The sequence below is a fragment of the Eubalaena glacialis genome, chromosome 12, assembly GCF_028564815.1.
Source record: "Eubalaena glacialis isolate mEubGla1 chromosome 12, mEubGla1.1.hap2.+ XY, whole genome shotgun sequence".
NCBI lineage: Eukaryota > Metazoa > Chordata > Mammalia > Artiodactyla > Balaenidae > Eubalaena > Eubalaena glacialis.
The window spans coordinates 71,477,422-71,500,000 of record NC_083727.1 but is presented as its reverse complement, the minus strand read 5'-3'; the positions used below and the strand labels follow the sequence as shown (position 1 = coordinate 71,500,000).

Here is a 22,579-nt window from a genome sequence, read left to right as displayed (position 1 = left end):
TGGAGATACTTCTGCCCACCCCCCTCCCCAGCCGGGGACCTCTGGTGATGTCTAGAGATGTTTACAGCTGTCGTCACTCGGCAGTGGGGGTGGGGCTGCTATTGACATCTAGCGGGAAGAAGCCAGGGACGCTGCTAAACATCCTATGATGCACAGGACAGCCCCCATAACCAAAAATCAACACGCACAAAATGGCAATAATTACACAGAGACTGAGGAAACCCAGGCGTAGTGTGTAAGAGTAAAACCCTGGGGACCAGACTGCCTTGGTTCAAACCCAACTCCACTACTTACTAGCTGTGTGACTGACCTTGGGCAAGTTGACCTCTGTGCCTCAGTTTCCTCATTTCAAACTGGGAGATAGAGTACTCAACTCACAGGGACACAATGAGGTGTAAGTAGAAATGTGTGCTGCAGTTGTTAAACTTTTTTTTAAAAAAAATCAGTGAATGACTGCAGCAAGGTAAAGTGCCAGCATCACATGCAGTCATCCCTTTCTCCTGTTCTTTTCAAATATTAACACATATACTGACATTCTACACCTTCGATTCAGTATCATCCTCCATCTATCAAGTCATAGCTGTAACTGCTCTAATCACTTACCCAACGTCATCTCCTATACTTACATTCTGCCACTACGTTAAAAAATCACAATCAGTTAATTGTCTTCTGGAAGAGATATGAAAACGTTATTTTCACTGCATAGAGTATACTCAGGGGTTTGAGATAGAACATTAGCTCCTCCTTCAAAACCTAGCTCTTTGTAAGTCTTTTCTCATTTATACTACCACCAAGCCTATTAAAAGCACGTTTCGGACTTCCCTGGTGGCACAGTGGTTGGGAGTCCACCTGCCAGTGCAGGGGACACGGGTTTGAGCCCTGGTCCGGGAGGATCCCACATGCCACGGAGCAACTGGGCCTGTGCGCCACGACTGCTGAGCCTGCGCTCTGGAGCCCGCGAGCCACAGCTGCTGAGCCTGCGTGCTGCAACTACTGGGGCCTGCGGGCCTGGAGCCCGTGCTCCCCAACAAAAGAGGCCACCACAGTGGGAGGCTCGCGCACCGCAACGAAGAGTAGCTCCCGTTCGCCGCAACCAGAGAAAGCCTGCGCGCAGCAACAAGACCCAACGCAGTCAAAAATAAAATAAATAAATAAATTTATAATTAAAAAAAAAAAAAAAAGCACATGTTTCTTTAGTCCTAGAACAAGTACAGATAGATTACTTGGATAGTAATCATTGTACAAGACATCTTACATAATTTAATGTTTCCCTTTTAAAATTAAAGAAACTGAGGCTCAGAACTTGCCAACTTGCCTAACTGCACAGCTAATTACAGAAACTAGAACGTGAATGCTTCCCTGATTATGAAATAATAGAAGCTTCCCCTACATAGGGCAACAGACAGAACACTGACCTGAGATATAGTTTAGTGATTATTGTTCTTGCCATCAAACAGCAATTACCCCTCTCTTCCTCCTTAGAAATCAATTACCAAATTTTTTTAAATTGCAAACTTCATTCTTACACAGCTAAGTTTCCTTCACTGTCTTAATGAGCAGATAGCCTTAAAAGATCCAATTTATACAATGCATTTACACACTTGTTTTCGTATCTCAATACTATGTTATTTGCTTATTTCATTAACTATACTCATTTCATTTTTCAAAACCCATGCATAGTATATGAAGCCTTTGGGATGGCAGTAATGGGCACTATGTATTGGTAAAGAAGTCTTTTTTCTGACACAAAGGAAGCAGAGTCTATTATAATTGGAGATTTTATATTTCCTGCCTCAGAGAAAAAACTCTCCACCCTTTAACCAAACATACTGTCAAGACTTTGGGGCAGCTAATATTTAAAACACGTATTCAGGAGCACATTCTGTAAAATACAGTAGAAAATAACCTAGATTGATTTTTCGTTTATTATGCAAAGGTCCAGTTGTTTAGAATTACAATTAGTTTCACAAGTATGGTCAATAGCAAGAACTCAATAAACATTTTTGGAGATTCTCAGCATTTTTCTTTGACTCAAAGCTTTCAAGTTAAACTTCAAGTCTTCTTTAAAAGGTAAAGGCATGTTACAGATTTGTTCACTTGTTATTCACCAGTTAATCAATATTAAAATTTGTACAACTTTCACTTACATTTGATTCTTTGCGGCTTGCCTCTGAGCTTTTCTTTCTTTTCTTTTCTGATCTGGTGGCTTAGCAAAAACAATTTCAATATTTTCTCCCTCCAAGTCTTTGCCATTCATTTCTTCCATAGCCTTAAAAAAGTAGGTACTGATCAATACAAGAGACCTTTCACAACTATGATTCACTTAAAGTTAAAAAAATTATTTACTATTAACACTAGAAGGATGAGATAAAATAGGATTCTTGATTTCATTTAAAGATCCAGCTCTTCAACTAATAATCTTTTTGACTTAGTTTAGTAAGTTATGCAATTTGCTAAGGCCAATAAAGGTTAGCTTGAGTAATTACATGACCTCTGAGTTTCCTTCAATTTTCTAAAACGTTCTGATTTTAGGATGACTAAAAATCATTAGTCTAAGTTAGATGCCTATGATAATTCCCCCAGTTATTTACCTTGACAGCACCATCTCGCTCATCAAAATGAATGAAAGCATAATCTTTTAATTTCTTCACTCGTTCCAGTTTCCCAAACTGACTAAATGCCTTTTCTAAAATCTCTTCTGTTACAGTATTGGCCAGGTTGCGTACAAACAGCACTTTTACCTGAAATTTAAGAAAGAAACAGAAACTTCCTATGTATTTCCAAAGGATTCGGTTTCCAAGATGCCACCAATCCAACCCTGCAGACTTAACTTTAGTCACAACCCATTAGAAGAGTACCAGAAATATAAAATATAGACTAAAATTTCAACTCATTTGGGTAAATACCAAGGAGCATGCTGCTGGATCTAATGGGCAAAAAATCTGAACATTCTCACCAAAGATATACAGATGGTGAATAAGCATAGGAAGAGATGCTCAATTATCATATGTCATTAGGGAATTGCAAATTAAAACAGTGAGATACCATTACAAGCCCGTTACAGTGACCGGCCAAAATCTAAGACACTAACACCATCGAATGCTGTTGAGAATACTGAACAACATATTCACTGCATTAGAATGCAAAACGGTATAATTTGGCAGCTTCTTACAAAACTAAACATACTTTCGTACCATATGATTTACCAGTCACACTCCTTGGTATTTACCCAAAAGAGGTGAAGACACGTCCACACAAAACCCTGTATATGGATGCCTATAGCACCTTAATTCATAATTGCCAAAACTTGGAAGCAACCAAGCTGTCCTTCAGTTGGTGACTGGATAAACTATAATACATCCAGACAATGGAATATTACTTAACACTAAACAAGAAATGAGCCATCAAGCCATGAAAAGACATGGAGGAACCTTAAATGTAAAAGAAGCTGTCTTAAATGGCTACATACTATACGATTCCAACTATGTGACATTTGGGAAAAGACAAAACTATGGAGACAGTAAAAAGAGCAATGGTTGCCGGGGATGAGGGATGAAAAGGCAATCACAGAGGATTCCTAAGGCAATGAAAATATTCTGTATGATACTACAATGGTGGATACGACATACATTTGTCAAACCCATAGAATGCAGAACACCAAAAGGGAATCCTAACGTAAACACTGAGTTATAATAATGTGTCAATTTAGATTCACTGATTATGACAAATGTACCACTTTGGTGAGGACACTGATCGTGCAGGAGGCTGCACAGCTACGTGGGCAGGTGTGTGTACGGGAAACTGCTGTACTTGTTGCTCAAAAAACAAAACATGCTACACACAGTACTTTTCATTAGTTATTATTTTACAATTAAAATGGATGTGGTTATTTCCTAATAACGTGAACACCATGCCATCTGAAATAGCTGTTGAACTTAACACAGGGAGTCAAAACTAATTAGGACCTGCTTTTGAAACCCTAAAGAGAGGCGACAATATTCAAAACACTGGTAAGATAAAGTCTTCAATCCTGAAAGCTCCTCAAGTACAACTACAAATTTAACCTTTTGGCTAAGAAACATTATCACTTCCTCCTAAAATACCTGAAGTAGCATCTGAATTTCTTAATCTAAAGGGCTAACCAATGAGAGCTTAATAAGCCAAAGGAAAAAAGAATGAATCCTAAGTATCTTCTGTCCTCAAGAACATTTACCCTTTAATATTCACTGTTCTGACACTTCACACTCTTCTCTTGATTTAAGTAAACTAGTTGTATTTCCTAGCCTATCATCATTAAGGAGGATTCTTTAATAAAATGTTAGAATAACTTAACTGCAAACTGCACTGGTAAAGTGTTGACTCAAGAGATGTTTGTTTTCATAGATGTCTCAACTGTCTGCTGAAGCACGATACCTAATAATAGCTAAACCTTTTAACTGCAGCAGCTCTGCTGAGGCCAGTACAGTTCACTATTTTTAGGAGTGGGACTTTTAACACAAAAACCATGTAATCTAATGGCGCCACTCTCAAAAACGCAAAGAAACTGCTCTTCGAATCCACACAAAAATGAAAGTGAATCATCTCCACTGCATGTAGGCGACCTACTTTATCATGAGAGTATGATGGCTACACAACTGTGGCTGAGGGTCCATGAATAAATTCCTATACTCACCCTCCATGCACTTGTTATTTATTTCTGGTGCGTGGCCTTCAACACAGAACACTCCTCTCACTTTCAAAAATATGGTTTAAGAAAGCACACACAAGTTTCCCTCCGCTCTCTAAAGCCTACCCCTGCTCCCAGCAACACCACAAAAAAAATTTTAACTCAACTGTCATTACCTTTGCCATAACTTCAGGATCGGGATCTTCTATAGGATCAGCCCATTCAACAGTTCCAACATTTCCCCAGACCTTGACTTTACCACTCATTAACCTACGTCTTGCCTGGGCAGCTGTTTTGTGATCTTCATATTCAAGAAAGCAAAAGCCTCTGTTTTTTTTCTTGTCGTCTGGTTGGTGGTATAAAATGACGTCTGTAAGACCCTCTGAAAGTAAGCAACAATTCCAGAGAAATTAAATAAGCAAAAATAAGATCAAAAGATTTATTTTTCTAATATTATACTTGAATATCAGAATGAAAAATAATCTCTTATCTTTACCGGGGACTCTCAAAAATACTGGTCCAGATAATTCACCTAATCCACACTTTCCAAGTGTTCCTAATGCAAAAATCCCCACGTAAAGAAAATGTACTCTTTTTACTTAGACCTGAGGACTATTCTGCTTCCATTTATCAGATGACAGAGAGGTATGAAATCTTTACAAAGCTGTTTTAGGAAAACCAGGAGTATAAGTCAGACACGGTTAGAAATTTTTCTCTGCTTCCATTAATTAGATGACAGAGAGGTATGAAATCTTTACAAAGCTGTTTTAGGAAAACCAGAAGTATAAATCAGACATGGTTAGAAATTTTTCACCCCATGCAAGTAAAAACTAATTTTTTAATGGCACTTTTCTGGCCTCAGACATCAATGTTTATTTCAAATGAAATAGAGACTATCTTAGTACTGTATAAGAATTTCAAATGTTCCTGACAACTGGTAACAGGCTGATAATTTGCTAAATATTCTAGGCAGACAAAACTATTTTTTCTAGTTTCCAAATGACAAAAGCCTGTCACTTGGAAACTTATAAAAAATGCTTTACAATTCAAAGAAATTGCACCATATTGACAAAGTATAATCTCTGCTTATAGCAAGAGTACTTACCATTCCTATTAATTTGGAAAATCAAGTCATTACTTAGCAAACATTTTTACTAAGAATGTCAACTAGCACCTCAAAATGCATAAAAACACACAAAGAAATACAATCTTCCAAAACAGGGGAAGCACAACAATGATTCTGCAGACTAAGTTCAAATCCAGCCGTATTCCTTACTAACTACATAACATTCAGCAAGTTATTTCCCAAAACCTTCTATTTCCTTATCTGAAAAATGGAGTTACTCATCTTATATGGCTATAGTGAGAATACGAATCAATAAATGCAGTGCTTAAAACAGTGCTTGGCACACAGAAGCATGCAATTACCTTAAGTATTAGAAGTTGAACCTCCTTCCAAGTAAACCCAACTTACCTGTTACTTTGCTAAATTCTTCAAGAATCTGTTCCTTGGTTTTACTCTTAGGAATAGAGCCCACAAAAAGCCTGTTGTTGGCAACGGAGATGCAGACACCAATGTGTTTTCCAGAACGAATTTCATGATTATTATACTGAAAGGCGGAAAAGTGCACCATGTTTTAAAAATACTTAAAATATCCTACTATAGGTGCTCATTATAGAAAGATATGCAAATCCCATACACAAAAGCAAAATCTTTTAACAAATTAAAACACTTAGGTTTATCCAGTATTTTTATCCTTTAAAAAATTATAATCTGAGACAGGAAGATTGTACTGACAAAACACACTAACCAAGTTTATGAATTAAAGCAAAAAATTGTCAAGTCCTTGAAATTTAGCAAATTTGTTAAGAATCTAGCCTGTAAGCAGCTTAAATTCCAAATTACTGATTCCACAATACCTTATTTTCTACTTAAATTCATCCTTCCGACTAGTTATTCTCATGCAAGGGGAACGGATTCCAGTGCCAGCAAGCTTTCTGCCTTTCTGTTAATCAGCGCTTAAATCTTATTTTTCCATCTCCCCTAATCACTTGTAAAAAGTTACAATAAGGGATTTTTGGCTTCAAATACTTAAATCTAAAAGGAGAACCTTGTTATTCCGAATCCAACCCAACTTTTTCCCCCATTTCATTTTCACCAAGCCTACAATAAAGTTGGAGAAAGACAAGTAGATTATGGTAAACTACTATAAAACTACAGTAAAAAGTAAACCATCTTCAAGTAACCATATTCCATAAAACGGAACAATACCACAGAGGCAAAACCCAGAAAGTTCCTATCCCTGTTATTTCCATTCTTGCGTAACAGGTATATCAGGTATAAGTGAAGAAAATACAGACAAGTCAGAAAACTGATTCCTCCTCCCTTTTTCTCCATCTCCAGATATTCAAAATTAAACATGAAGTTCAAACATCCTTCCTCCAGTTCAGAACAGTTTTGTACTTTTTACCCCACTGACTCCGTTCACGCTTATCCGAGTCTCTGGTCATCATGATCCCAGGATTATCTCTATTCTTTACACTTATGCTGGAGACATTTTTTTTTAAATCACAACTTTGCCTATTGAAAAAAATCCCACAATGACTCCCCATCAGCAAAACAAAGTTCAAACCCTTGGATGTCATTAAGTCCATCCTAAAATCCCTACCACTTCTCCCTTTTCTCCACAATACTATAATCTCGGCTATTTACATCAGTTCTCAAACAGTTTTCATACTGCTAAACCTCTGACTATAACGCTTTCCCTGAAACTTCACCATCCAAACTCCTCTGCATACCTGTAGATCTGAGCTCAACCAAATATTCTGCAATCCCTAAATCCTATAAAGGTCAACAAAAACACCCTTCTATGTTAACACAGATCAGCAGTTCTCAACAGGAGTGATTTGCTGCCCCCCGACACACACACATTTTGGTCAACTAGAGGTGGGTTTTGCTGTTGGTACTTAGTGGGTAGGTAGAGGCCAGAGATGTTATTAAACATCCTACAATTCACAAAATAGTCCAGCATAATAAAAAGTTATCTAGTCTAAAACATTAATAGTGCTGAGGTTAAGAAATCCTGCCCTGGACTTCGTTTTCTCATACCATTTATATTCTATTTAGACCAAACACCTCTTAAAAATAGAAATATGCGGTTACGGGCAGATATTAGACCTATGGTTGAATCCACCATTGCATGGGATTATGGACAAGTAGACTACAATACCCTATTACACAAATAAATTAACTTAAGAACACAATAAACTGCTTTAAGACATGTACCTTCCCTAGATTTTTATATCTAAGGATCAAGTAGCCAGCCTTAGTGACAAATCAATGGCTTTCAATTTGGTCATTTAGTCTGTAACTCCAGAAGTTGACAAAAACAATTAAAATCAGAAAAAGAATGGAAGGAAATACAGTTTTGAAAAGGGAGAAAGAGGAGTTATTTTGAAGATGACAATTTGGGATCATTTTCCCTTTATTGTATTTCTTTCCAAATATTCTAAGAGCAGAGGCTATTTACTTAACAATGCTGCCTCAAAATAGTAATGACTGTTTCCATTATTACCTACAAAAGAAAAGTTTCTTCCCTTCTAACCTATCCTCACTATGGTTAATCAAGGCGGGGTAGGTAGAAGGTATTTAAATGACCGTAGTCTCTGAACAATATGAAGACGTGAATATTTAGTAGGATTTATAAAGAAAACTAACTTTTCATCCACATTTTTTAATTTAAAAAATTGGAACAATTATAGCTGACCCATAGAGAGTAAACTGGCTCTCCAATGAAAAGTCATTAAAGGAGCAAAGGTGACCCTCTGCACACAGCATACTGTCCAAATAAAGCAAAAGTGCCTAGAAATAAACATTTCTTAAAGAAATGCCCCATCTACAGATTAAGCATGCACTTTTATAAGTGTATTTGAGTTGTTTAACTTTTCTCACTCTAGCATTTTTAAGACCAATCTATCACACCTTAAATTCGAAAATAAACTTTGCATCCTAGCAGGTGTTAGCAGGTGAGTAACACTGACTTAGATGGTAGAAAAACATTACCAAAACAACTGTTCTGATCCTTAATAGAGATTCTAATTTAATGCTGATAAACCCTTACTCTCAAGGGTTAGTAATCAGGATGATATGATAGTATCAAAATAAAAAAGAAAACGTAATCTTTTCCAAACTCTAGAAAAGTGGGCACTGAAGTTAACAAATTTTAGAAATCTAGCTTTCAGATCCAGTAGCACGGTGAGGTAACCAAATAAAATAAAGATGAACTTTGAACATTAACCAATGCAGTTTCAGTATTTCGGAACACCAAAATGAGTTGTACAGCCTGGAACATTCCCATCATCTACGTTCAAAATATCAATTCACTCTTTCCTTCCCTTATAGCCAATCAGTTACCAAATCCCCAGAAATTTAGCAATCTCAGACTTAGAAAACTGATCCAGAAGTGGTTGCTCAGTCCTAACCCTTACAGCAACAAAGCCGCCAACTCCCAAGCCCATCCATTCAAGTCTTCTTTACCTTGAGCCAAACCTACTTCCCTAAAAATTCTACAATAAATCTATTTCCTTCTCCAAATGACAGTACTTCATATACCTGCACACAATGCTTAGGACTCAATCCCCCTCTATGCTTGGCTAATCATTACTTCTCTGAAATTGGGAACTGCCTCCAAGAGTGTCACCAAATAGTGACATCCATAACACAATACTATAGAGGCAGACTGAGACTGAGGAGTCTAGAATAAGCTGGAGACTGTTCTGACACTTCTCAACACCAGGCCTCTATAACATGTAGTCCATGATTATCTTGGCTTATTTGGCAATCACACCACACCACTGACACACTACAGCTTACTTGTGGATTAGTCATGTATAGGACTTGACTCTCAACCCCACTCAATTCCATCCTGCTGGTGTAAACTACTGTGCCAGGCTATCAGAATCTTTTCAGATCCTTATTTTGTCATCCATGGCATTAACCGCTACATGTAGATTCAAGTCACCAAACGTTTCAACAGTCCAACTATGCCCTCATTCATATCACTGATTAAAAAAAAAATAGAACCTATACCGTTATTTACATCATGCAACCCATACAAAGGCTCAAAACTTTAATAGCACCATGCAACTCAGCCCAGCAGTCATGCCTACTGCCTTCTAGCATTGACTTTACACAAGTTTTATCTCCCTTCTCACAAAACAGTGCTTCAACTATTCATCTATTTCCTTCACTGCCCTGCTCACACCTTTTTATCACAAAGCCTTCTCTAACAACCTCAACCAAAAGCAATCGATCCCTTCATCCCTCCTTTACCCTGTGAACCACCTGCTTCCACTTTAATTGTAGTTAGCCTCTCAAGTCCTAGAAACACCAAAGTCAAGAACTGGATCAAACTACCTTGTACACCCATAGTAAAAGCTTTCATGTTAAACACACTGAACACTTGCTAATTGCTACTAAAATATTCTGTCGACCTGTCTTGCCAGCTGCATTCATCAAAATGGTTGTACACTGGTGTATACAACCGCTGTGGTGAATAAACCATCAGTGGCTTTTAAACTCATAACCCTTAATGTGCAAATAGAGGTCAGTATTCCAGTCTTTGTAACAAAGGTATTTTCAGTAGGACACTTCCACTGTATAGGAACCATAATGGGCACTGCAGAGCCAGTGGCCCTGGGCTCCAATTCCAGCAGCACACCACACAAATACACATACACACTTGCCTGGTCAGCCAGTCAGGTTATTTATCTAGTACCTACTCTATAATGGCACTGTTCTAAATGTTGGGGATACAGGAAAAAAGAGCAAATTTTCTGATGGGAAGAGAGAAGCAAATAATCTTTCAAAGTCAAAAAATAATTTTAAGTACATCTAAGCATTCTTTTTTTTATTATGTTCAGTATACTGTCATGGGGCAACTGGGTGGTAAGCCTTTCTTAGAAAGGCCTTCTAAGAAAACCTGATTGATAAGAAGACAGCAGCTGTGCTAACTGGGAGAAGTGGGAGAAAGAACAGAAGGCAGCCTTGAGATGGAAATGCTCATAGCTTTTGTGGAGGAGAAAAAAGGCAAAGTGTGGATGGAAGGGTAATAAAGAAGAGTAGGAAGACAGAGGTAAGCAAAAACTTGATCAGATAGAACCCTGTTTGGAAGCCATTATTAGAGTTTTCAGCATGGGACTGTTGTGATCTAATCTACACAGCTAAAAGGTAAGACTGTAAAGGAGCAATGGAAAGCAGTGAGACTAGCTAGAAGGATTCTTCAAATGGTACCTTAGGCTAGGATGGTACCAGGAAGATGGTACAAATTGGTTAGATGCCAAAAATAAATTTGGCAGTAGAGACGACTTACACTCTGAATTCCTTTTAACACTACCTAAACCACTACATAATTTGAAGAATCAGGCTACCTGGCAACATAACTTATACTGCTGGCTTAAATTGTTACGTCTAATTAACGATAAGCACATGCTAAACAAACCTGGTATCAAGCTAAACCAGTTCGGCTCTGGGCAAGCCACCCAGACTATTTATTCTACTGCAAAAGGAAGATATTTCACTTACCTTGAAGAATGGGTTGAAGTGATCTTTAAAGGTAATAATGTAGCACCTAGCACAGCTCCTGTGCCTCAACAAGCACAAGTGGTAGCTATTATTCACCTTTTCACAAATTTAAATCTTGCTTCCTTAGCTACATTGTCATCATTTAGGGATGAATTTTCTTATTCCCCCAAATACAAGGCAGATGTTAGCTGAAAATAGGGTCATTAAGAAGTTTGCAGTTGCTTCTAACTTCATGCCTCTTCTTCAGCTGTTAACATCAACCCATTTTACAAGTAATTCAGATGCAAACTTAAAATCTACAGTCTTTATTGGGGGGGGCGGCGGGGGTCGTTGTTGAATAACATCAAAAAATAAGGCTGAATATATAAACTATCTCAACTCAATAGAAGGTATTTCTCAAGACACAAAGTACAGGAAAGCAAAAAGAGATGGTGCTTCAATCTTGTCTCATCTATAAATAACGTAAAAAAGGCATTTTCTCAGCATCTGATTATGTGCAACTAGAACAGTTCAACTACCTTATATAAAAATTCACCTTGGATAAAGCTGTAATTCAAGTAGACTCGTGACATGATACGAGTAGGAATAGTTTTCAAAATATGCTTCCTTAAAAAATACATTTAGGAGGGGTACTCATTTCCAGGAATCAAAACAAGGTAGCAAAAAAACATCCCAATCAACTTCAGTTTTTTATTTCTCGAGAATGTTTCATTTCCTCAAAAGCCTAGTCCTTTCTTCTACTGTTGCATTAAGGCAAATCTCCCAATTCTATTATCACCATAGTCCTAGCTATGGTAAAGCATCCTTTTTAAAAAAGCAATGACAATACGTCCAATTCATCCCAGTGCTAAGAATACCCTTAAAAAGACACTAAAGCCCAGAGCCTCCTATTCATCAGACAGTAAAAAATAATTATGCCCCCAGATAAGGACTCAAATCACAAACCCAGAAAAAAGTGTTAAAAGATTTAGGACAAGAGCTAGCTCACAGACCAATCAAAATGGCTGTTTGGCTACCTGGAAATTTCTGCATTACAGTTGAAAAACTTAACTACATTAATAAGACTACTCTAAGCCTACAGCAATGCAACTTTGGACTACATGATCTGTTAAGCCAAGGCAATTGCCCAAACTGAGACATATTTCATGTGTACTTATTGGCACTCAAAATAGTGACGTTAGGACTGGATTATATAACATCATCTTCTAATGATGTTTCTTTACTATAAGGATTCTGAACATCATCTAGAAATTAATTCTAGTGAGGACCTACCATAATTAGTGTATTTTGGCAGCAAAACCAAGTAGTCTACAAATGTTTGTTTAATGATTCCTTTTAAAAATATTAATAAATACACAAATCATTACTTGTAACACTAAATAATCACACCTATTAAGCAAAACTAAAGCTTTATGTGATACCTAGTAAATAAACTGGATCTGACATCATTAAATTCTGTACTAGCTTTTTGTAGTAAGATAGTCTCATTGCCTTCTCAATCATTAGGTATTTCCACATTAAAACTTACTGCTACTTTATTACTACTTGGCAAAATGTTCTATTCTTTTATAGATTCAACTAGATGACTCCTAAAGTATCTTTCCAGAACTCTAAAAAGTCCTCAGTTTTACCTGAACTGTTTAAACTAAAAACCTGACAGTTCAAAGGTCACCACTGAATGGACCCCTAGAGCTATACATACTCTCCCTTCTGAAACAGAAAGCATTCTTTGAAAGAAAAGAAAATCAGCCACGATTTAAAAAGAAATATCTAAACTCCTGAATTCTTTATTCTTCCCAAGTAGCATACTTTTCTAATGTTAACCTTTACAATGTTCAATTACACACACCAATGGAGAGATCCAAGCAATACAAAAAGCAAAACCAAGTAAGTATATTTGTTTTCTTTTTCTCCTTAAGGTTTGCCTTAAATTGTGACATATATGATAGTGAGGGAAGGAAAAATAAAATGCAGGATGAAATCACTCTAAGGAGTTCAAATTTGCTTAGAATTACCCACAAAACATGTAAGTCAGATAATGCAAAACTAACAAACATCTGCTATAGTGAACCATTTACAAAAGTTCCTCCCCAGCTGTACTTTTTGATGTATTTCTTGGATTGAAATTAACTTACATCTTCAACTACAAAACACAGAAACTACTTGTCACAAAATTTAATAAAACTAATTTGAAGGAGAATTATATAAGCCATAGTTTGAAACATTAAAATTCTTTAAATTGGGAAAATAACTAGGTCCTCACCTGACATCTAGTACTTTTAAATCGGACATTGCCACTCAACATAAAATCCTTTATTTCATTAACTGGAAAGTTATCATCACAATGTCTTTGTGAAACATTTTCGAAAAAGGGACAGCCAGATATGGCCCTTTAAGAGCCCTATCTATTACAGTTACTTTCTTAAACCTTTTAACATTCCTTTAAAAAAAATATCACTAAGCCAAATTCAAAGAACCAGTAACTTCAACTCCACCACACTACCTTATAGATCCTGAGTCAGTGCAACTATATGCACAAAAAATACTGCTACAATGTGTACATAGAAAATGTGACAGTGCCTAATCAGCACTTCAAAAACCTTTGGTTAACACAATTAAGAAAAGTCCTGGCTTTAAATGAAAACAGAGAATGTGAAAACTGAAAAGAAAAAAAAACTCACCAGTTTAACAGCCTCCTGAGCTGCTTCTTTTGTACAAAAAGTGACAAACGCATAACCTCTATTGAGACCAGTTAGTGGATCCATCATTAGACGAAGATCCCATATAGGTCCAGCTTTTTCAAACAATGGAACAAGTTCATCCTCAAACAGATCTCTTGGGATCTTCCCTACAAATATCTGTAAATTAAATACGAAGTAAAAACCATGGAGAGTTTCTTTAGGGAACCAGACACCTGTACATTTACTACAAAGGGTACAAGTTTTTAGTCTCTTTACCTCAGTGCCAACAGAAGGCTGCTGACCTGAATAAACGGAATCTGGAGGCGGTCCCCCATACTTCCTCTGTCCAGTGGTCACATCGAGTGTGTATCCTGTTCTTTCCAAGAGCGCCTTAAAAAGTTCAAATGTCATTAATACATTTCATTCATGAGACCACACCCATACATTGAGCAGTTTAAAATCATTCTTGTTCAAATCTTTACATGTATCTTTGCAACACTCCCTACTTACAGATTTCTGTTGTTTCAGAATTCCCCTTTTAATGTATGTTTGTAATTTATAATATGCCCTAATTTATAATGAAAATTTCAGGATCCTGGTCAAATTATTTTCTGGTCTCCAATTAATTACTGAGTAGTGCTTAGTGAACAACACAAAATATTGAACCGTCAACAACTTTCAAGGCAACGTGTACCTATTCAGCCCTTCTAAAAAAATGACTGCACCTAATTAGGCTGAAAATAATTCTCTCCTGAAGAAGGAGCTGGATAACTTCTCTCCTCCAAATCTAGCTTTCTTATCCAATAAATTTCCCTGTAACCCACACTTCTAGGTACCTACCGCCATTCTGGGAGTTTCACCAACCTTTATAGACATTACACTCCTCCAATTAAGTCCAGAAACTTAGGAGTTGCAGGAAAAATGACCTCTTATTCATCTGACATTTAAGTACCATGCTTCACAGGACAGCATGGATCACTCAGAAAAAATGAGAGCCAAAATGATTTTGAAAACTTTATGAAGCTACAACAATGTGACATAACCTCTACATATGACCTCCCTAAAAGTGAACTGTTAAAATTTACACGACTCATATTTACTCAGAGCATTAAAATTTCTCTTCATCTTTTATTATAAGCAAAAAGACTAGAAAGAAGTAGTCCACTGTTAGCCTAAAGAAAAAACAAGAATTATTCCTTTTCCACCATCTCACCCACAAAGCACAAAACTGGTTTTCTGAATAATAAAAGCAACCCAATAATTAGATGATAAATTCTGAAATAAAAAGAAACACTAGGCACAGGACAAAACTTATCAAAATGCTGTTAAGTGATTTGGGGGTCACTTTAGTCTTTGAAAATGAAAATGCCTAGACAGATTTTAAATATTTTCTACTCAAAGAACATTAAATATTTATGAAAAAATACTGTAATTGATAACAACTCCTTTATTCCTAAACTGTCTTAACAAAAAACCCCAGAAAGTACTACATGTTTTAAGTAGTCTTTTTCTATTATCTCCAAATATATTTGCTTAACAGTGCAACACTGGGTTAGTAACAAAAATAAACTCAAATCTATTACTATCACATAAACTAAACCATTAAATGGCTCTTCTTCCCTTTTTCCCATATGTAATCCCTGTGCTTCTTTCACTTTAATCTTTAAGTGACCCAAATAATAACCTTTTATGTCACTTGCTAAAAACAAAAAGGAAAAACTTATTCCCTCTGAAAAATATCCTATAAAAATGTCTGTCTTCGATGTAGAGAATGGACCTGAGGACACGGGGAGGGGGAAGGGTAAGCTGGGACGAAGTGAGAGTGGCATGGACATATATACACTACCAAATGTAAAACAGATAGCTAGTGGGAGGCAGCCTCGTAGCACAGGGAGATCAGCTCAGTGCTTTGTGACCACCTAGAGGGGTGGGATTAGGACGGTGGGAGGGAGATGCAAGAGGAAGGGGATATACGTTTGCATATAGCTGATTCATTCTGTTATACAGCAGAAACTACAATAAAGATGTTAAAAGAAAAAAAGTCTGCCTTCTTGCCACAATTTAAGTCACACTAAAGCTTTAAGCCACTCCCTTCCAAAGATAGAACTGAATCTCACCAACGAAATTTTCAATTTTTCATAAAATTTTAATAATTGTCTCAGTATAGACTTAATTACAACTGATTAATTACAATGAGTAACAACTATATTCCATTTCTTTGGAAAAACTAAACTTATAGCTCAAACACAATTCATTCACAGCTACAACTGCGAAAGGCTCAAATTTATAGACAGCCTTAACGTCTAACTCCATATTCCAAGCTTCTCTCTTCCCACAGCATTATAACACACCTGATACCTATATTGTTCCTAATAACTGATTTTCTTAAACCATAACCCTTGGTTCAAGAGCAGTGGCACACTATATTGAGTCCCAGATTAAAACTAGTATGATCACCGTCATATTTTCTATGAACTAAAAACTCAACACAACTAAAAAACACCAAGATCAAAACCTAGTTGACTTTGAGGCCATTTACTCTTCTGACTTTGGGGGTGGGGGGAGCGCAAAGAAAACCTACCCTCAGCCTCAGTTTCCTCATTTACATTTCCACAGTAATCAATTTTATCCTTAAAAGCTGCTTTTAGAAATGAACAAATTGGCCTTCAAAACCCATACTAATGGAAGGAGAAGAAGGCAGTGTTAAAATACTAAACCAATTTAATTTGGGGGCTTGAGAATCCTAAGAAAAGCAGTCAGCTGCTAAATGCACACACTCCACCAGTATGGGGTGAGCTGATCCCCTCCCATTTTGGTTCCACTGTCAGTTAATCTGGACTTGCAGGTTTCTAAAAAAATATGGTGGCTGTATTTCTTTAAATCTTTTATTTAGAATACCAATAACACATATTTAAGAAACAGTAGCTGGCTAACAAGAAAAACTTCCGAATTGTTTTAGAAACAAATTGTTAAAGGCAGGAAAAACAGTAATTACAAAAGATTAACAAATTATCTCATGGTCATTAACTTGCAACATCAAAAAAAAACACAAAAAACAAACAAAAAAACACGAAAAACAAAACACACACACCCATTTCACACCCAAGGAATATTTACCAAAGCTAGAAAACAGAAAAAAGAAAAAAAAAAAAAACTTTAAAACTGAAAGGAGTAAAAAAGAAAGTTTTAAAAGACATACCTTAATTTTTGCCTCATCTGGTCCTTTGCTAGAATCTGCTACTTTGGTCCCCTGTTTTTCTCTCTGCCTATAAGTCTTCATGACTCCACATAAAAAGGCACTTTTGTTCTGCAAACGAATTTTCCAATCATATTTAACAATAATTATCTTAAACATACCTAAATAAATAAAACTTGAACTATCAAAACTACTGTTTTTTATTCTTTTTACACTGACACTAGATTAACGTTACCTGAACATGAGAGAGATCACTGTCTTTAAACTGCTGAAGAACTGCCAATGCGCCGTCTTCATTGAATTCTTTTAAAGCTTCGATAGCTCTTTCATCTAAATCGCTATGTGCAACCAGCCCTGGAGAAAAAAAAACTTAATTAATTGTCAACTTTTAATATTTTTTAGAAAGTTCTTTTTTTTTTTTTTTTTTAAAACAAAGACCATGTTTGCCAATACAGGTGCCAACTAAGAATTCTTCCATGCCCCCTTATCATCTGTATAATGAAAAACACACATACCTTAGCCATTCTGAACGGCATTATGAACTAAACAAGGCCTCTCAACCACTTTTTTTTTAATCTTGTTCTGTGTCTAAATCAGACAATTCTGAACCCTATTTCTACAGCAAATATATAGGCTCACAAATTCTAAAACCAACCAATGAAGTACCGAGCATGACAAATGAACCTCTACTCAATTTCAAATAGCACTAGAAAAAGCAAGAGCCACACGGAGACAGACTACAAGTCTACAGTTACCAAGTTATTTAACAAGAATCCTACTATAAAAATACCCCCAAAAAGTCACATGGCCTGCTTCCAATATTTAGCAGCTGTTGCTACCATCGCATACTTATCCATCTGGCCAGCCAGCCTTTACCTCCTAACCCTTTCTCTTCCCTCCCTCTATACACCTTAACCTCTACTTCACAACTAGCACAACAAGGCAAAACTCCAGGTCCCACACTTATTGGAAACCACAAAAAGTTGCTATTTTAGCTCAAAGCCAGAAATCCAATAGAAAAATTTCATGATATAATTTTGCAAGTGTTAGTTCTTACCTGCAACGTAAATTTCATCTAGTTTTTCAGCAACTTTCTGTGGTAAACCAGCATCAAGCAATGTCTGAAAATTTTCTGAATGGATAACTGCAGAAGTAGTATCCATGGGCTCTTCAGTACCATTTCCATTAACATGTTCTGTAGCCATGTTTCCAGAGATCTGTTCAAACGCAATAAGCAAAATTAAACTAGGATCTTCAGAAAGGATAGAGGACAATATGAGAGCCCCAATCTTTACTTTCTCTACCAATTTCTACACCAGCCAGCCTGCACCTCCCTTTAAAGAGGCCTTACTTGAAAGTCACTGCCGCCTGACAAGCCACATTCGGCGCGCGGAGCACAGAAGGACGGATCCACTACGTTTTTCCTTAGCACCACCCCTGACTCACCTGCTAACACTCCCTAGGAAAAACCACATTACAAATGGAGCCCAACCAGCACGAGGACGAGCCAGCGTGCCACATGCAGCTGTGCCCGTACGGCGAACGAGGTGTGTGTGGAGCAAGCAAAGCTGGGCTTTTCCCTCTCAAAGGTAAACCCCCGAAGTGCGCGCTTTTCCCGCCTGCCGCTTAAAGATCGGTAACAACAGCCTGCGAAGAACAAAGCGCTCACACAAGCTACCTTCCCACCACCCAATTTCTCCACCCTTCACCCGCACACCCCAAAGCCCGCCCCCGACTCCGCACCCAGAGCGGCAGCCTCACCGCTGCGGCCCCCGGGAGCCCAGCAGAAACACGTGCTCTGCGCCTTCCAATGTTCTACAACTTCCTTCCACGAAAACCCACCGAGTCCCAGGCCAAGACCACCGTCACCGGCTCCCAACAGCTACCCCAAGCCGCGGCCGGAGCCCCCAGCAAGCAGTAGCAGCAGCACAACCTCGCCCCTCGACACCGAGGCCGCGGCGGCGCCAGGCCACAGGCTCTCCCCGCCCCCCCAGCGCCGCCGTCTCGGCCGTGACACATGGCTCTCTCTGCCCCGGGCGCCGGCGACCCCCGGCCGCCCGCCCGCCCCGCCGAGACGTGCGCCGCGGCGCGCGGTGCAAGCCCCCCACCCCTCGCCGGTCCCGGCAGCGACTGCGGCGCGGGGGCCGGCGGTGCCACCCCCGGGCCGGGGCCGACAAGCCGGCGGCGCGAAGGCGTTCCGCGAACTGCCCAACGCTCGCCGGACCCCGAGCACCACCCAACCCCGCCGCGCGGCTGCGGGACAGGACCGGCTCCTCTCCGCCCACTCCCGCGCCGCGGCGACGGCCACGACAGCACCAACTCCGCCGCCGCTCGTGGTCTGCGCGGGCCACGGGGGCGCCTCCTCCCTGGAGCGCCGCAGACAAAGCCCGAACGGCAGCAGCACATGGAAGGGAGAAGGAAGTGGCGGCGCGGGCCGCGGCCTACTCCCAAGCAGCCCCAGTCAACGTGCTCCCCTCTTCCTTGGAATCCATTTTCCAGAAAAGCCGGTTTCTCCCCGCACCGCCCTCCCCCAGCTCACTCCACAATGTCACGGAGCTCCCCTCCCAGACCCGGGTCCCGGCGGTCGTTACCTCCCCGTCGGGCTGCGGCGGAGGAATCCTGTCCGAGGAGATCCGGTTGCGGGCAACGCGTGCTCGCTGCTCCCTGGGTCCGGCGCGAGTGGAGCTGTTGTAAAATGGCGGCCGAAGCTCACGCCGCTGGCAGCAAACCCGATCCAGTTCCACTCGCCTCCGAGCGCGCTCCCAGTGCGCGCGCGCGCCTCCGCGTGACCCCCCCCCTTCCCTTCCCTCCCCTCCCTCGCGCGTCCGCTTCTCTCACTCACTCCTTCAGCCCCTGCCCGCCTCCAGCTCCTCCTTTTCCTTCTCCCACCACCACCAGCCTCCGTCCGCCTCTTCTCTAGGCCTTTCTTCTTCCCCTCCCTGCTCCTTTACCCCACCGCTCGCACTGTCGTCCGCGGCCGCTCAGGCACGAGTGGCCGCCCTTCCCCTCCTCGCTTGCACGCTCGCTCCCTCCCTCGCTCTCTCGGCCCTGTCCCCCCAGTCCCTGCCGACTCTGCTCCTCTCTTTCTCTCTCCCGCGCTGACGTGACGACGTAGCTTACGCCTCGGGACGCGCGCCCGCGGGCTCCGCCCCCACGCCCGCCACCTCCCTCGCTCCTCACCACACGGGAGGGCGCGAGACCCCGCCCTTCCGCTCCGGCGGCGGCGGAGGGGCAGAGAGTGAATGAAAGGCCCGCCCCTTCCCCTGCCGGCACTCCCCCTCCCGCTCCCCTCCGAGCGGGGCGGGGCGGGCCGGCTCAGCGTGTCCCACTCGTTCGCCTTTGTCAGGAGACAGGCATCTCCCCACCCCGCCCCACCCCACCCCCACCGCGGCACCACGCGCACGCCCCCCCCACCGAGCTCCCGCTCGCCCCACCCCCCGCCCCGTCCCGGGCCGGCGGGGAACGGGGCGGGGGGCGCGGAACGCGAGCGCAGCTCCGCGGAGGGTACCCACCGGTCCGTGCGCGCCCGGCCCCCGCCCCCGACGCCGCGGCCGCGTAGCCGTTCCAGGCGGTGTCCACGCCGCCGCCACCCCGCGCTCTCCTCGCTCGGGAAGCTGCAGGCGCACGTGTCCCCCGGGGCGGGGCGAGGCAGACAATGGGGCGGCGGGGGAGGGGAGGGGCGCGGAGCCCGCGGACCTTTGGTCCACCTGGCCGGCGGGACTCGAGTGCGGGAGTCCCTCCTGGGAGACTGGGTCTCCCCGGCCGGACAGTGGGAACTCCGGGGCCCCGCGCCCGCGTGGCTTCCTTTCCACGGGAACCTTGGGCGGAGGGAGGGGCGCTCGGGGCTCGAACGAGGAAACCCCGGCTGCTTTTGAGGGGGAACGGGCTGGCTCCAGTGGAGCGAGGAGCGGCTCCCGCCTTGGGATGCTACGAAAGCCAGATTTGGAAGCAAAACCGCTGGGTGGTGAAGAGTTGTGCAATACTCCGTTTCAGTCCCTGGCCTTTTCAGCAGTTAAGGGCTTCCTCACGGCACAGTTTGAGCAACTTGCAGCAGCACAGAGCTGTGTGGTTAGGGCAACTGTAGCATATCTGTGTTTCTTTTCGAAAATCTTGCCAATTAAATCTTAACTTAGTAACTTCTTTTGTAACCGTATACTAGGTACAAGAAAGACAAGACAAAGGCATTTTGAATTCAGACGCCGTGTGGATACTAATTTTGTTCAATGCAGCTGTAATGAAAAACAGGAATAGTGTCCTTTTCATTAAAAAACAAGAGCTCACTGGTTCCCTAAACAAAAAGTTAGATGAATACTCTTCAAAGTGCTTAAACACTTCGTATGCCAGATTATTTTCATTAGTACCTGGATCAAGATATGAAATTTTTGAAATATTTTGACCAAAAGACTATGTAGCCAGTCGGTTTAGTAAGGATCTGGGCACTCTACTACCTAAAATTTCTTCCTGTCATACATGGACCTGCTGTTGTATTCAGCTAATTCAGCAATAGGGATTTTAGTTCATAATTCGAAGGTTGTAGATAATGTTATAAATGAAACCAAATAACCAAAATGTTTAATACAAAAATATCATAAAAACTGGATAATCCTATAGATGAAGGAATGAAAACAACAGATCTGAACCATCCAACACTTTTTTTTTAAGACTTTCCTGGGGATCAACTTTCCTTTAAAAAAAAGAATGAGAAGGAGAGGAAGGGGGAGGGGGAAGAAGAGGAGGAAGAGGGGGAGGAAGGAGAAGAAGGAGAAGGAGAGGAAGGGGGAAGAGGAAGAGGAAGGAGAAGAGCCTCTACCTAGGCAATGTCATCTACCAGATGACCAGACTTCCCAAATTGAAATCTCTAGTTCTTCTTTGACCCCTAATTCCTTTGCCTAACCCACCCACCCGACACCTTTCTGTGGGCTTTAGGCACTCCAAATCAACATTTCAAAAAACTGAGCACAACATCGTCCCCTTCATCATCCAGCTCCAGAGTTCCCATCTCAGTGAACATCACCCACTTGCGTCCAGCAGCATTGGCTGAAAACCAGAGAGTCATTCAGGACAGTACCTTCTCCCTCAAGGCCGTATCAATTAATCAAGTCCTGTCAATTTCGTCTGCCTAATATAGCTCCACTTCTCTCTTGTGTTGCACCCAGGGGATAAGCTACCATCACTTACCACCTGGACTAATGATAGAGCCTCCTGATTCATCCATCCTTGCAGCTTTTCTAATCCATTCAAAGCCGCGCGCGCGTGTGCGTGCATGTGTGCGTGTGTGTGTGTGTGTGTGTGTGTGTGATTGGATTTTAATTGCAGATAAGATCTGCTTAAAACCCTTCATTAGCTCCCCAATACACTTAGAACCAAATCCTTAACTAGATCAACAAAGCCTTCCATGGCCTGTCCCACATGTCTCCCCAGCCACATCTCTGCCATTCTCCCAGCTTCAGCTG

General features: G+C 41.0%; 1 protein-coding gene across 6 annotated transcripts in view; it reads right to left on the bottom strand.

Annotated features, from left to right (window-relative positions):
• Window positions 1-20,743, bottom strand: part of SYNCRIP (synaptotagmin binding cytoplasmic RNA interacting protein) — a 25,872-nt gene extending 5,129 nt beyond the window's left edge. For 2 of the 6 annotated variants that reach the window (XM_061207702.1, XM_061207701.1), the window contains exons 1-9: window positions 19,718-19,819; window positions 17,362-17,480; window positions 17,130-17,237; window positions 14,207-14,320; window positions 13,931-14,107; window positions 6,141-6,276; window positions 4,843-5,048; window positions 2,592-2,741; window positions 2,148-2,269 (exon numbers count right to left, since the gene is read on the bottom strand). In XM_061207702.1, the coding sequence (XP_061063685.1) occupies window positions 2,148-2,269; window positions 2,592-2,741; window positions 4,843-5,048; window positions 6,141-6,276; window positions 13,931-14,107; window positions 14,207-14,320; window positions 17,130-17,210 (986 nt within the window). In that variant the 5' untranslated portion in view covers window positions 17,211-17,237; window positions 17,362-17,480; window positions 19,718-19,819. Of the gene's footprint in view, window positions 1-2,147; window positions 2,270-2,591; window positions 2,742-4,842; window positions 5,049-6,140; window positions 6,277-13,930; window positions 14,108-14,206; window positions 14,321-17,129; window positions 17,238-17,361; window positions 17,481-18,183; window positions 18,344-19,717; window positions 19,913-20,638 lie in introns of those variants that run through there. The other 4 variants (XM_061207700.1, XM_061207698.1, XM_061207697.1 and 1 more) reach the window with 4 other exon arrangements.
• Window positions 20,744-22,579: the final 1,836 nt, after the last annotated feature.